General features: G+C 42.2%; 1 protein-coding gene and 1 long non-coding RNA gene across 3 annotated transcripts; one reads left to right on the plus strand and one right to left on the minus strand.

Annotated features, from left to right (window-relative positions):
- Positions 1-399: 399 nt before the first annotated feature.
- Positions 400-5,752, minus strand: LOC119026086 (FAST kinase domain-containing protein 3, mitochondrial-like). 2 transcript variants are annotated; one of them, XM_037110189.1, is made up of 10 exons: positions 5,394-5,752; positions 4,223-5,151; positions 3,434-3,584; positions 3,080-3,267; positions 2,760-2,928; positions 2,292-2,377; positions 2,020-2,191; positions 1,787-1,856; positions 1,557-1,671; positions 400-1,381 (listed from the first exon to the last, which is right to left on the minus strand). In XM_037110189.1, exons 2-10 carry the CDS (start codon positions 5,117-5,119, stop codon positions 1,277-1,279), a joined length of 1,953 nt encoding a protein of 650 aa, XP_036966084.1. In that variant the 5' UTR covers positions 5,120-5,151; positions 5,394-5,752; the 3' UTR covers positions 400-1,276. The 2 variants fall into 2 exon arrangements, with proteins under 2 accessions (XP_036966084.1, XP_036966085.1); XM_037110190.1 differs by lacking the exon at positions 5,394-5,752 and adding an exon at positions 5,260-5,387.
- Positions 1,755-9,455, plus strand: LOC119026087. Its single transcript, XR_005077034.1, has 3 exons — positions 1,755-1,873; positions 2,111-2,225; positions 9,308-9,455. It is a non-coding gene; the product is annotated as an uncharacterized LOC119026087 (long non-coding RNA).
- Positions 9,456-15,479: the final 6,024 nt, after the last annotated feature.

Raw genomic sequence — 15,479 nt, forward strand, 5'->3', positions numbered from 1 at the left:
ACATTTAAATTTCACAAAGTTGCAATGATTTAAAATGTACTGACAGGTTACTCAACTATGAACAGCAGAATTTGGTTCTTTTTGTGTGACATTTGGAAGATCGTCAGATGACCTCTGAGGCAGTATTACACTGACAAAATCAAGATTTTTGTATGATTAAAAGCTGACTGTCTGATCAGGGTCTGATCACTGATCAGGGTTAGGGTTAGTATGTCAAATTGTTGCTGTATTTGTCAATCTGACCAAATCAACAGCAGCAGCAGTCAGTAACGATGTGGGGAATGTTTTCATGTGTTCATACATTTTTTCATAATAGCTCACTATGAAGTTAATTAGTCTGAGCAAATTTCTGGACACTGTTGTTAAATGGTAAGAAGAATCGACCACCAGTCCAAAGGATAATGTGAGGCAGTGTATGGTTTATCTTGAAACATCAAATAAGAGCACATTCCATGTCACACATTTGTACATCTTATGTAGATTTCATTTTGAATTTAGACATTGTGTCTAGTTACTGATGTCAATTTTTCCCTTACCTGAAGAAAATCTGGTACAGATAATACAAAGGCAAAGGTTGAAGCCACAACACTCAATATTTACACATAAATAATACAATCACATTGTCACTATCATGTCTGTTTAACAAACATAATAAAACAACAGCTAAATGCAACAGTGGCCAGCATCATCATTTGAAATATACTGGTTTAGTTTTCAATTCAGGTCAAAAGATGCAAATATAAGAGATATAGTCACACAGACGGCCAGAGAAGCAGCAGTTCAGCTGTTAGGACTGCCCCTCTTTCACAGCTGCATTTCAAATGGGATTCAAATGTTTTCAAGTTCATCTTTATATAAATAAAAATAAAAGCAAAACAAAACTCGGATCCAGTCTCAATGAGCTTTGATATCAGATGCCTCGGTGACAGGCACTTAGTCCTGTTAAATAAAATCCACTTACATTGATTCACTGTTTCATTAGATGACAAAAAAAATCAAAGAAACATGGGAACAAATGCCATGTTATCATCCTATATCTTTACAGTAACTTCAGTTAAAGTATGCCACAGTCTTTGCAGGACAGTAAGATAAGTGTTATCCTTCAGAATACGCATGTGCTGAATCTGAATATGTCCAACAAAACTGCTCTGTTTTCTTCCACGCCAAGTTTCTCATGTCGTCAGCTAAATGTTCATTCAGTTCACTGGAAGGTTGATTCATTTCTACAGCAACAAAAGTCTGAGGAATATTTGGTTGAACTCAGTTTGTTGCGTGACTAAGATCTGTGTTTGAACTTGAAGATGGTGGGAAAGATCTTGTTGTGAAGATACTGGACCCGACTCTCCAAAGTTCCCAGCTTCTCAAATTCAAAGTACGGGATCTGGAAGTGAAGGGGAGCGGAGATGTTGGTGGGCATTTTATTTACTGACAACAAATGTTTCCTTAGATATCATTCCTTGATGAGTAAAACGTTCCAAAAAATAAAACAACCATTACAAAGGTAACACTGAAAGTCATTTGTGGAAACTTTGTCCAACAGCTTTTCTCAAACATACCTGCACCACCTCATAGCCCATCCTGCGGAGGTGTCTCCTTTTCGTGGCCTCCTTCCCCAGCAGGTGTTGCGTGTTGCTGCTGAATCGGTTCTGACCATCCAAACACAGTGCTATCCTGGAGGGAAAAAGTTCAATCGGTTAAAGTAAAGGTGTAAATGTCAGATTGTTAGATATTTGGTGTGTCAGTCTGATATTTATGTTAAAACAGCATTGCAGAATGTGGGTCTCACCTTCTGTGAGTGTGATCCCACTGAGACTGAGGCAGAACATATCCCCTCTCATCCAGGCATATTTCCACATCTGAAAAAACAATCAAGGTAACTGTGATTATAAAACAGTTGCAATAAAACACATCTGATTAAATATTTCATTTAGGCGAATAAAGTTGATGCTTAAATTCAGGATTCATAATCTTTTCCATGTTGCTCATGTTCTTGTGTATATTTGGTTGGTTACTGCTTACCTATAGTGTATCCACCTTGAGAAAATATCTTGGTGGAGTAAAAATGTCCCCCCAGCAGGTCTGTAAGTGGCCGTTTGACTTGTTTGTACAGGAGACTCTCCATAGGTGTCTCGAAGGCTTGGTCTACAGAGGAGAACTTCTTCACGTGCAGGACGAAGGGCAGTCTGGGACCCTGATCAAGAGGACATTGAGGAGAATTAATCACTGTAATCAATCATCATGACTCAATAACTTTAGAAACTCTGACACATGAGCAGTTGTGTCACACTCACCCTGTAGTAACTGCATTCCAATGAGGCGGACAGATTCAGCTGTGTCAGGTATCCCAGTGCGTTCTTGTCCAATGGCTCCCCCTGGACTGTAGGACAGACAAGGACAGCTTACATCACAGACATTACATACAAACACATGCCTCACATACACACAGATTACATAAACTGACAAGTTGTACATGTTGTCCACGCGGTGTGAGGACTCGCCTCTTGAGTGTGACAGAGTGTTTCTTCACTAAAAACTAGAACAATGTTCTGAAGTCTACTTTTATGATACTTAGCCATTTTTTTTATTTGTAGCGTGGAGATTTGAGCATTGAGATACTATTTTTTCCAGACAACTGAACATTATAAACTTTGTAACAGTAGACTTAACCTTGAGCAGCAAGCAGCAAAGGGTGAAGGGGTTTGACCCTGACATTATTGTACTTAGCTATGCATGTGCAAACTGTATGTGAGCGTGTATACCTTGGAGCCTCTGCAGGAAGTACGGGCTGAAGACCTTGGACGTGTAGTTGAGTGGGAAGCGCTCCAGGTGGATGCAGGCGTGCAACACCTCGATCAGGGAGCGAGGCTGGAACTGGGAAAACCTCGTTGACAAAATGCTCTCCAGCTTCTTAAACATCTGGCTGGAACACTGCAGAGGAAAAGGAAAGATTATTAAGGACAGTCTATGCTGGTTTTATATTGTTCATTATCAGTCCAACGTTTCAGACACCTGCAATAATCAAAAACGCTGATAGTTTTTGATTTATCTACAGTAACACGGTATTACACGCAGCCCTCACCTGTGGCAGGTAGTTGAGTCTCCCCATGGCGACAATCTGTTTGGCTATCTGGAGGGTGGTGTGCGTTTCACCCTGGGACACGAAGTTCTCAGCCACGGCCTCGAAGATCGGCTCGGAGCGGCACCTTGTTAGCAGGCAGTACTCCATGACGGCGCCGATCATCTCCGGATCGCTCTTTTCCAGCCGTCCTGACACACACACACACACACACACACACACACACACACACACACACACACACACACACCACAGAACTTCAGGATTAGACAAAGCTTTGAAGGATGCTGGTCCATTTTGAGCCAAACAGACAAGTTTCACCGAGGCCTGGTTGAAGGAAGATAAAACCACACACACCTGGCAGGTGTTTCTCCATGGCAGCCAGGAGATCTTCGTCGTGCTGCCCCAGGATCATCAGCGCCGAGAGCACCTCAATGACTTCTCTGTCGGTGAAAGCTTTGAAGACTCGTGATGCTCTGTGACTCAGCCTCATCACCAGGGAAATGGACTGTGAATCAAATATCAGCATTAATATCCTCTGATAACAGACATTTCCATAACTTGTGTGCTTTGTTCTAAACTTGTCAGTGTGGAGAAAACCAATTTCAGGGTGGCAGAGACAAAACATTCACACTGCACTAAAAGGAAAAGTTCACTTTAAAATTAAAATGTCGTCATCATCTGTGATGACCACAAAACATTTCTTTAAAACCAAACATTACAGCATTCTCCGAAACAACTGAAAGGGCTGTTTGGCTCGATGTGGCTTGTTTGGCTTAATCAAAGTTCTCGAAAGCCTTGGGTTCCCTTAATGATTTGAAAATGTCACTGACACCCTTTTATGCTATGATGCCAGTCAACCTGTACGGAACCATTTTGTATTTACTTGACTCTTCATGTTTTAGAAGAAGTCCCCATCTACTTCAGTTGCTTAGGAGAATGCTGTGACGCTGTTTTGCTGTGAAGCTCCAGAAATCTTTTGTGGATGATCTATAGTCATTGAGGCAATCAGATAATGGCTGAATGGTCATGTTTGAGTGAACCTTTCCTTTAAAAGGCACCTACAGCGAGAGGCCTCAGCAAACATAAACCTCATTCACCACCACAAAACAAAGAGAAGCTTTTCCAAGCGGCTTCTCTACCAACCCGTCTCTGCTGTAACTTCACAAGGAGCTGCAGTATCTCGCTGACTTGTCCGGCTGTCAGCTGGCGCGCCAGCCTCTTCGTGTGCCTGTGCAGAGTGTACAGCGTGTGCGTCTGCTGCTGGCTGGCAGGATCGTGACACAGAGCCAGCAGGGAGTACAATCTGACAGCCTCGCTGGGGGAGACGACATCATCTTCCACCGCAACACCTACGGCGTCCAGGACCTCTTTGACCAGGCCTGACTGGCCGCCTTCCAGGGTGCAGGCCACCTCGCCCAGGTGGCAGAGCTGCCCCACCTCAATGTCCCTTTTGGAGAGGAGCTGCAGGCACTCGTCTGTCAGCCTGCGGACCAGAGGGCTGTGCGCTTCGAGGCCAAACTCAACACACGCTCCGAGTAAAGTTGCCAGTCCCTCCGCCCTGTCACTGCTGGGGAGGTCTGCCAGCCTGGAGCACAGCTCGGGGATCACCTCCCCTTCAAACAGGGACTGCATGTTGACCAGTGCAGCCGCTTCGCTCTGTGGTTTGGTGTATGGGGTGTACTGCGAGAGGTACGGGGCTGGTCTCAGAGCAGCTGACGGGGCTGGTCTCAGTGCAGCCCTTGTTGGCACACGTCTTGTGAGCTGGTACATGGTCAGGTCATCCTCTCTTTTCCCTGGCATGGGCACATGGCTGAGGGGAGGCTCTGCGCTCACCTGCTGGACCACTGCGGTGTTCACGTGCGTGCCATGGAAATTACGCACGCCGGTTACGCACGGTTCTTGACCCCTGCAGGCAAAATCCACATTGGAGCATCTGCCCAAAGGACTGCAGACAATAAAAGCACGATTGAAAGGAAGACACGTTGAGGTGTGCTGACAAGCTGCTCTGACAGACGAGGAGATGCAAGCGATGGACTTCATTGTGGTCGTCTCAGCGGTGCAGCAGCTCCTTTCTGTGTCAGAACAACAAGAGAAGGACGAGGAAAGTCAAAAAATGAACACAGCTTCAAGTAAAGTTAAGAGAGAAGAGACAGGAGGAGAAATGTGGGACTTGAACGCACCGCGAGGGAAACAGTTACACAAGCGAGCCGCCAACTTTAAAATCAATCAGCGTTTCATTCTTGCAAAGTAATTAAACGTAACTGCAAACTCTTCCCTAAGCTAATTAAAAGTTTAAAGAGTGGAGACGTCTTACCCTCTGAGAGACAGCAGCGTTGTGAGGCGGGGCTGCGCTCTGTTACAGAACTCGCCTTCAGTGTTTGGTAACAGCTTGTGTAATGTTACATGTGTTTACACGTGCTGCCACCTGCTGGTCAAACCGGATACTGCAAAGGCAAGCCGCGTGTTACGTGCCCAGCTGCCCCGTGATTGGTGGAGCCGTGCCAAGGGGCGGACACGTGTGGCCACATGAGTATGCGATTGGTCTATCTTTCTTAACCAGCAGCACTGCATAGTAAATGTCCAACGATGACGATGTCACGTATCACATGTGCTTGATATATGAAGAAGAAGAAACACAGCAATGTCTCTAAAAATGGTCTAATTAACTAGATTTAATGTGTATGTAAAATGCAGGATATATTAATGTATTGACTTATGATCAAATAAATTGTAATCAAAGTGAAATTAAACAATACAAATCAAATAAATGAATAAACAGGGTACTGGGATCAGCCTATAAAATATCCTTCATTAATCAGGTGTGTTTTCATTCTGTGATGTTTAATGAAACATGCAAATGCTATGTAAAGCCCTCATTGCATAATCCATTAATAAATAAAACTTTTTGGGGTGCCAGGTGAGGACAATTCTCTCAACATGCTTTTGATTTTGTAATAACATAATGGAGTTTTTAATATTGGTTATTCATTTATAAACACTAGTTCCAAGTGAGCCATGAACCTGCATTTAAAAGTGTTATGAGGGAAAAAAAAAAAAAAAAGGACGTTATATTTTTTACAACTTGGCATCCCAAAAAGTTATTCAGCTTAAACATATCTATGAGGCATTAGCACAATGATTAACATTGATAAAGCCTTTAGTTACAACTTACAAACCCTTACAAACAAATGGGCAAGTTATCAGAAGGAGGTGCCATGATCTTCATTTTGTGTATAAAGTTATCATTTGATAATCACATTCATTACATTTCTCCTCGTCCTTTCAACACTTGTGAAAGTTGTTTCAGCTAAACTGGCCAACTTTGAGAGCTGTCCGTTTATAGATATAGGCGATGTGAACCACCGTCTGGCTTTTTATATAGACAGTACAGAATAAAAAGAGAAAATTGTCAGACAGTGGAAACTAATCTAATCTAAACGAGCCTCTTAGGTTTAATGATTTGTTTTGAGGATGCATGGATACTAGTTGCAATATGATCCATTATCCAGGACGTCACTTTGTGTTGGAAAGTGGTGCTGACAAAAGGGCTGAAGTAAGAAAAACTTCTTTTAAATTCACCGTATGTGGATTTAGGCAGTGTTATGATGGGATTGTATGAGGTCGGAATAGATAATTATGATGGTGTGTTTGGTTTTTTTTGTTTGTTAGTTAACTTTCCTTCGTGCAAGCTCCCTTTAAGCATACTTTAAACTAATTATGCTTCAACATAACAGGATGATGTGACACCTAAATGACACCTATGAAACTGAAAGACTGTGTAACATTTTCTGTTAACGCAAAGTAAATCTTTCCTCTGAGATTTACAGGACTAAATAGAAAACTGTGTGACTGATGGGAGCTTTCAGTTTGTTTTACTACTTAGGATTTCATTGAAACAAATGCTTGAATTGCTTATTTTGAATGTGTGGTCACTCAGATTGGTGTAATTTCCCTGGAAGTGTGAGTCACTGAAGCATCCTCCTCCTCCGCCTGCTGCGTTTTGAAGGCAGCGTCTGTCAGCAGCTTTGAACACAAGATGGTGCTACATACAAACAAACTGCCTGACCTCAGAATTCACACTGCCTCAAGTCACAAGCTGAGCTTCATGTTATCCACATTCAAATCATGATCGTTAATCAGTGATTTATGGCTTTTGTTCTAGTGTGGACTGTCTGCAATCAGTTAAACTAATGCAGAGTTTTCTTTTATCCGCAGGACACGCGCTGAATATCTTTGCGTAATTTTTTTTTCTGCGATGGCACAAAATCTATGCATGTGTGAATGATTGGGGGTTTAGTCTTCAAACGAAAGAGTCCCGAGACATTAAAAGGAGCAGTTTTTGTGACGAGTATTGACTCTGATATCAGAGTGTAAGAAGGTCAATACTGGAATGTGCTTCTGTGTGTGTGTGTGTGTCCAGTGCTCAGCTTTTGTGTGTGTTTGTGTTGCATGTGTGTGGCTGGTGAGACACGGCGTGTGTGAATGGAGGCTGAGCCGAAAAGTCATCTGCACCCCATATCTCTGAGACAATCTGTGTGTGTGGTTGTGTGTGTGTGTGTGTGTGTGTGTGTGTGTGTGTGTGTGTGTGTGTATTACCCATCTGGCCGGTTCCCCCTCCTCTATCTCTTTGCAACAACACCACAAGCCCTCTGGACACGAGTTGGACAGAGAAGAAAGAGTAAAAAAAAACCTGGAGCTTTCAAATGGAGAGCATGGCAGACTAGATAAGATCTGTTCTAATAAAGTTACTGTTCTGCCGGTAATGCTGATGAATCACACTGAGTAGTCACCCTGGCTGTGTGTGTTTGTGTGTTTGTGTTTCTGCGAGCAAAGTGGAAAAGTGAGTAAAAACACGAGCTTACATTTGTGTTGCTGTAATAAATCTTATTACGCCTACTGTATACTCCAGCTTGTTGTGACAGAAGTGCACTTTTGAATTTTTGGATTGCAAAACACTGGACGTTTAAAAAAAAAAACAACACACACACACACACACACACACACACGACAAAGACGAGAAGAACTTCCTCGTGCTGGCGTGAGTGAATCTGGCAAAAACTCGTTGGAAACATACAAACTGCCATTAACACAGTGGAAACACACACACACACACACACACACACACACACACACACACACACACACAAACACACACACAGTGTGTATGGGAATAACATCACACCGCACTTTTTGGCCAAATCTAATCTAATAATCAAAAGTTCAGCCGAGATGTTATCATTACTCACAAATGGACGTGACGCATTTGGAGAACATGTCCGCTCTGTCCCCGTCTCGCCTAAATTATTGCAGCGATTGGATTAAAATTAACACAGATCAAAACGGTTAACTTGTTACTGTGAAATTAGGGAAACGTCTGGTAGCTCATCACGTCCGTATCAGGTGTTGTGGAAACTTGACAGGAGATGTTAGATAAGTGTTCTCGTGTTGTGACAGCGGAGGAACACGCGGTGCTTCAGTTCCATCTTCTTTCTAAAAGCATCAACACATCGATACAGGAGTCGGGCTGGAGAGAGGCGTCTAAACTGCTGAAGTGTTGATGTCATAACCTGTAAAACTCTGGCTGTGTCAAGGCCTCTGGCAGCTGTTTTGTTATTGTCCTCCTCTACAAGTTGGAGGACATGCAGTATTCCTGAATGAGGGCATCTGTGGGAGAAGTGTTCAGACAAAATAAAAATACAGCATTACACATTTTAGTTATGATGTTTTCCCAACATATGATGCTACAAATGCATTTCACTGCAGGCCAACAGCACCCAAACCTACATGTTTCTCTTGTTGAGTGACTTCAGTCTGTAGTGTGACCTAGTTGGTTCCCTGTGGATCAGCGAAATTAAATCTCTCCTGTTGTCTTGTAAAATAACAAGATGAAGATCTTGTTAGTAAAAGTAAAATGAGTCACTGCTGTATGAAGCAGAATGGCCCGTGTTATTTCCAACTTATCCCTAGAAAGTTTCCTGGACAAGGTGCCGTCATTCAGTATGGTCGTACAAAGTCTCCAATCAACCTCTGGACCACGCACCGATATCATACATGTTTTATTGTTTGATTATCGTCATTGCAACACATGGACAGCATTTTAACTCATCAACAAGGAGCTTATTTTGCTGCTTTTGTTTTTGAACAATCCTTATTCCAAGTTGGAACGCTGCGCAAAATATAAGCAAAAACAGAATTCATGAAGTAATATCCTTTATATGTGTTTCACAGTGCGGTGAACCTCGCCCCACCCTGGCTTGTGAACGACTGAGCCCTTTCGAGGATGCCCCTCACGTGTTACCAGTGAACCTGTTTACCTGTGAAATGATCCCAACAGGTGTTTTTGGAGCCTTCCACAACATTCCCAGTCTTTTGGCGGCCCCCTCCAGGCTTAATATAAACATGTCGCTGGCATCAAATTAAAAAAAAAAAAAAAAAAAGGAAATACATACACAAAACTCATTAAAGGAGAAGAGGTAAAACATTGAAAAATCATCTTTGTCCTGTTTTCAATCGATTATATGTCGAGAATGGACTGGAAAACGATCACATTCCGTTCTCTTTTTTTGTTTATTTTGGTCAACTTTCTTGGAAAAAGGGTTCAACACACACTGGCAATCATTCTCCAAACTTTTATAACATCATCCAGTGTTGCGAGCTTTTGGCTTTTCTTCTTTTCTGCCTTTGTTGGCACATGTCTGCATTTCTTGGTGCATTACCATCACCTGTAGTTCGCTGGAATAGCATGAATATGTTGGCAGAATGTGCCGTGTCACCCATGTGATTGTATAGCAACAAAAAAAATGGACCCAGTCTTATAAAAACATTTTTCCAAACTCCATGGTGGCACCTTTAATCTACACAGAATCTGTGGCAACTATAGCTGTCAAGTAGTGATTAAATGTAATCAAATGTTGCTGTTGACTCTATCATAGCTGCAACATGCAAAGAAAGCTCAAGCACTTCTATGTAGCTGGAATTTATCTTGCGAATTTACAATGTGAGCTAAGAATTTAAGTGTTTCCAGTCATGTTTTTCAGGCTATTTTTGTTTTGTTCTCCCTTTAAAGCAATTATAGGGAAGTCACATTTATAAAAGCATAAATTGAGTCAAACTTTTGCCAGAGCTCGAGGGTGAAGACTCGAGGGGGCTGAACGCAGACACTTTGTAGTTGTGTGTTTTTTATAATCCTCGGCTCTCTGCCTGTGTACAAATATGGCGCTGCTGCAGGAGGAGATTCTGTCAGAGATCACTTGAACAATTCAAATTCCTTTGGCAATTCAAGTGATGTAAGTTTAAACCTTACCGAGAAAAAGATCCGTACCTGCTTCACTGGAACCCGCTTCAGGTTTAGAATCGCAATTTATTCCTCCAGATTACCGGTCGATTGGTGGATTCCAAGTGTCTGCTTACTGTTACGATCCAAATAATGTGTCTCCAATTATAATAGGGTCACTGAGGCGAACCCTATGAGAGACAAAAAGCAGGAAATACATGAATCACGCCGAATTATGTAGCTTTTGTTGACAGATTGCAGCCATTCTCCGTGAGAGGCTTTTGTCTGGGACGGGCTTTACTTTCATTACTTGCTGAAACAAGACCAAATTTTGTACAACCTCAGTTCCTTCCTCCGAAAACAAACTTTCTGCTTTTGGACATGTAAAATCATGTGGCGGCGGGAGGTATCAATATTTTATACTACAGCCTCTCACACTGTCAGTACGTGTGTGTGTGTGTGTGTGTGTGTGTGTGTGTGTGTGTGTGTGTGTGTGTGTGTGTGTGTGTGTGCCAGTTTTGAAGGAATTTTCATGAACATGCCTTTCTCCTGGGGATTCCAGGGATGACTGTGGTTTGTTTTAAAAAGGTTAGGGCCGTCATGTGTTTCTGATTTAGATCTAATTCAAGTTGTCATATAAAATATTATCTCCGATGGGATTTCTGCTCATTTTCGATCATAAGCGAACTGGGGGGGGAATGTGTTCCGTGGACTTTGCAGAGTGGGCGAGGCGTTTTTTGGGTTTTTTTTTTTTTTTTTTTTTTACTGTGGAAACAAAAGGGCACACGTGTGGCAAAGGGAAAAGACAGCGGGGAAGGGAAGGGGGGGTGGGAGAGTAGGAGGGTGAAAGAGAATCACATCCAGAGATAGGTGGTGCATTCTGGCAGACAGTAGGAATCCATTTCACGCCCAGATGAAAGCAGTGTGAGAGGGGGAATGTGTGCGTAGCCTGTGTGTGATAGGTGTGGCGGGACAGGGGTTAGGCCTGTTAGCTTTTCCTAGGTGGAGGAGTGAGGGAGGAAACACTTCATAACCCCGACCAATTTTCTCTCAGTTCCATCAGTGACAGACCTGAGGGGAAACCACAAGTTATTACAACCAATAGTTTATTTTGTATTGTTTTTTCTCCGCAGATAAGCGCTCCTCGTATGAGACTGTCCAGTACAGTTTGACACATTGTGCAGAATAATACAACATTCCAGGACAGTACATTCACTGACCCGGTGACTCGCATGACATGAGAACTCATTGGACATATAGCTGTTGTGCAAGAGGATATAGTGTCAGGGTACAGATAGTTTAGGTCCTAGATTCACTGTATCTTTGGTAAACATGTTCCCAGGATCTTGTGTTTGTCAAGTTCTACATACGTGCTCTTCCAAGGTCCTAGTATGTCCCAGGTTCCTGTTTTCCCATGCTCCTAAGTTCCCTGTTGTATTTTCCCAAGGCTCTAACTTCCCAGTGTCCAATGTTATCCGGGTCTAGATATGTGCTCTCTTTCAGGGTCCTAGTATGTTCCTGTGGTCCTATGTTCCCAAGAGCCTAATTTGTTATGGTCATATGTTCCCAAGGTCCTACATTGGCAGGGTTTTATGTTCCTAAGGCCCTATATTTCCAGAGCCCTTTGTACTCCAATTCTACATATGTGCTCTTCCAGTATGGTGTTAATTTCCTATGGTCCTATTTTGCCACAGAACTAAGTTCCCAAGGTCACATGTTTCCAGGGACTTATGTTCCCAAGACCCAGTCATACTAGGGTCCTATGTTCTCCAATTTTACGTGCTCCCACAGGGTCCCAGTATGTTCCTAAGGCGCTATGTTCCCACAGTCCTAATTTCACAAGGTCTGATGTTCCCAGTGTCCCATGTTCCCAAGGCCCAATCCTACCAGGGTCCTTTGTTCTCCAGTTCTACATATGTGGTTTCCTAGGGTCCTTGTATGTTCCTGGGGCCCATTTTCCCAGGGTCCCATTTTCCCAGAGTCCTAAGTTCTCAAGTTCATATGTCCTATGTTTCTATGGTCCTAGGTTACCAGTATCCCATGCCCCCAAGACCTTATGTTCCCAGGGTTCAATGTTCTCCAGTTCTATGTATTTGTTTGAATGTTCTTGAGGTCATGTGTTACTGGAGTCCTATTTTTCTGCAGTCCTAAGTTAGAGGTCCTATGTTTTCAGGTTTTTATGTTTCCCAGCTCAGGTTAAGGTACGAGTTATGGTTATTTGACCTGAACACAATTGGCAGGTTCATGAATATGGGACCTGGGAACTGTGCTCCCACTAAGAGACCATGCTAGCTGCTCTCACAGGGTGTACTCAGGCCCAATGGTACTTGGAACTACATGCTAATGATGTGCTCACATTATCAATGCCAGCACACTGATATTCAGCAGATTTAATGTTGATCATGTTCACCATCTTAGTTTAGCATGTAAGCATGCTAACATTGGCTTATTAGCACTTACTGCAACTACACACCACAGGGTAAGAAAATAAAGTTATTATAATCCATCATGATGGGGACATGAATGTCTGCACCAAATTTCATGGCAATCCATCTAATAGTTTTGAAGACATTTTCCAAAAAAACAAATGCTTCAAGCTTGTGGTGACGCTACAGGAGACGTCAGGGGATCAGCAATGTCACCTCAGGGACCATTAATCCATCCAACAGTCGCTGAAACATTTTGCTCTGGACCATGTTAAGCTGTGAGGTCAAGTCCAACTATTGTCATGTCACAAGTAAATCCCTGTTCCACCCCTGATATTCTTCTCTTTAATACATAATATAATATATTCCATTACTGATATTCTGCAGAATATCTCACAAAGCAACAGCAATGTTAAAAGTTTAATGTAATGACTAAAAAATGCACTGCTGGCAGCTCCCAGTGAAGCTCCTGTATCTATCAGGGCGTTCTCCTTTACAACACTTAACTAAGTCCCAACAGATGTATTATACATACTGGAAGGACAAGTCACATATCTCCACTCTGAGCTATGTGATTAAGATGAAACAGTCGGGGAATAAACAACTGAGGGGACTCAAGTTGATCAGAAAGCTGTTTAAGGTCAGCATGGCGTCATGGGAAGGGTGGGAACACGGGTAGAGAGTCTACCCTTAAACCAGAGAATACTGGTTCAAGCTCCTGTGTTGGCTCCTGCTGGAGTGTCTTTGAGCAGGACGCTGACTCTGTTGCTCTGAGGGTTGTTACTTACAGGTAGAGAGGAGCAAAAGAAACACCTGTCATACCTCTTCATTCATTTTCCTTTTTTCTTTTGGACCCACACTCATTGTGGAAACTGATGACCCCTGACCAAGTGGCATATTTTATTGATAATTCATATTATATCCAATGTTTAACATTACCAGTACAGATGAACTGATAAACTGTTCAATATGCCCAAATATACAGCAGGAAGTGTGTGTAAAGCAGGCAGTTTGAATGAATTTTTTTGCCTGTGAAAATTGCTTTAGAGGTGAGTTTTCTATTTAGGAGAGGAGGAGATGTTCTTATGGAGGACTGAACCTGCCAAAATAAATAAATAAATAAATAAATAAATAAATAAATAAATAAATAAATGAAAATTAAATAGGAAAGTAAATAAATAGGATTATTAGAAGAAATAAAGCAGAAACATCTATTTACTCACATTCAATAAATTAATAAATTCCTACATTTATTTTTATATTATTTATGATGTGTTAATGGCATTTTTCTTTTTTAACTGATTTTGTATATTTCAGTCCTCCATAGTGTTCAGGTCTTCACTGCGCCCTTATTATTCATTTATGTTTTATAGCGTGAATAATAAACTAAACTTTAAACGTTTTTTTCATCTTTAAAAGTTTTTTTAATTAAAAAAAAAAGTTTCATACATCCTTAAAATCGAGACGGCCTCATGACCACAGTGAAACTTCCAGTGACTCCCAGACCTCCAGTTTGATAAACCACTGACTTAAAAAGGACCACAATGATGTTTTTAGCCAATTAAAACACAAGTTGCTTGCACTTTTCTGCCAATAAAACAACAGGCATTTGGACTCAACCCAGTTGAAGGCATTTTTATGGAAATATTATTATTATGAAACTGTGTGGCAATGCAATCTAGCATGTTTTTTTAAAAAAATCCTTCATTTGGTGCATTTAAGGAATCTCCAGCATTTAAGATTCAGCTGTGGAATATGCTAAAGTGTCAAAGTATTAAAACACTGACACGAACACTCATTTTAAGGAGTCCAGTGCAGCTCAGTGACTCTGTATGAAGCTGCACACAGACACGTACGTAACGCACAATATGAATCTACTGTATGTGGGCTGACGGCCATCTGGTTAGGGGCTGTGCAGTGTCTCCTCCCAGCAGGCAACTAAAGCTGTGAGCCAAGACCCCAGGCCCAACACCCTGCTGGACTTTGAAATCAGATCTTTATTGTCCATAAAGCCTCAGCCAAGTATGAAGAATCAGCCCTCCCTAACAAAACACACTCATCCAGCAGAGAGAGGGACAAGATGAGAGGGAAATTGGGGGCGAGTGAGACGCAGAGGGAGAAATGGAGGAGGAAATTAGGGGAAGAGGGAGAGGGTAAGGTGGCTGAGAGAGAGAGAGAGAGAGATGTTGAGTCAGAGAGGGAGAGAGAGAGAGCGGCCTGTACGAAGCACAGAACAATGATCGTGGCTCTCGCTCACGGTTATTTATAGGTCATTGGGAGATAACTCAATTTTCATAACTTTCTAATTTTGTTGCGGCTGGGTCCCGGTTCACATATCAATACAGGACTCTCCACGGAGATCAGCTTTCTCTGCTAGAACACCACACCGTGTTCTGTTCCAGCCACTGCATGACAAGCATTCACAGTGTTTTTCACCACGTATGAAATGAGGAAGCGAAATATGCAACGGAGGAGGAGAGAGTTTAAAAGTCAGGGTATCATGTAGGTCTGAAAGAGGTCATCAAGGAGCAGGGAATCGCTTTTAAGAATTATGGAGTTATTAAGAGTTGTCGATTCATAAGCCTTTTTTTGAACAGCAAACACAGAAAAGGGTAAATCATTCTCTTCATTGTTTCTTTAAAGTGACAGAGAACTAAAAAAAGGAGCGTGGACACACCTGGAGGAGCAGCAGATACCACAT

The sequence above is a fragment of the Acanthopagrus latus genome, chromosome 9, assembly GCF_904848185.1.
Source record: "Acanthopagrus latus isolate v.2019 chromosome 9, fAcaLat1.1, whole genome shotgun sequence".
Lineage (NCBI taxonomy): Eukaryota > Metazoa > Chordata > Actinopteri > Spariformes > Sparidae > Acanthopagrus > Acanthopagrus latus.

What these genes read in the sequence shown, in the direction of transcription:
- LOC119026086 (XM_037110189.1), bottom strand. Translation starts at nt 5,119, where the DNA reads ATGAAGTCCATCGCTTGCATCTCCTCGTCTGTCAGAGCAGCTTGTCAG. An exon ending in CATGGAGAAACACCTGCCAG is followed by an intron (nt 3,268 to 3,433) that starts GTGTGTGTGGTT and finishes TGTGTGTGTCAG; the next exon opens with GACGGCTGGAAAAGAGCGAT. An exon ending in GACTCAACTACCTGCCACAG is followed by an intron (nt 2,929 to 3,079) that starts GTGAGGGCTGCG and finishes TTTCCTCTGCAG; the next exon opens with TGTTCCAGCCAGATGTTTAA.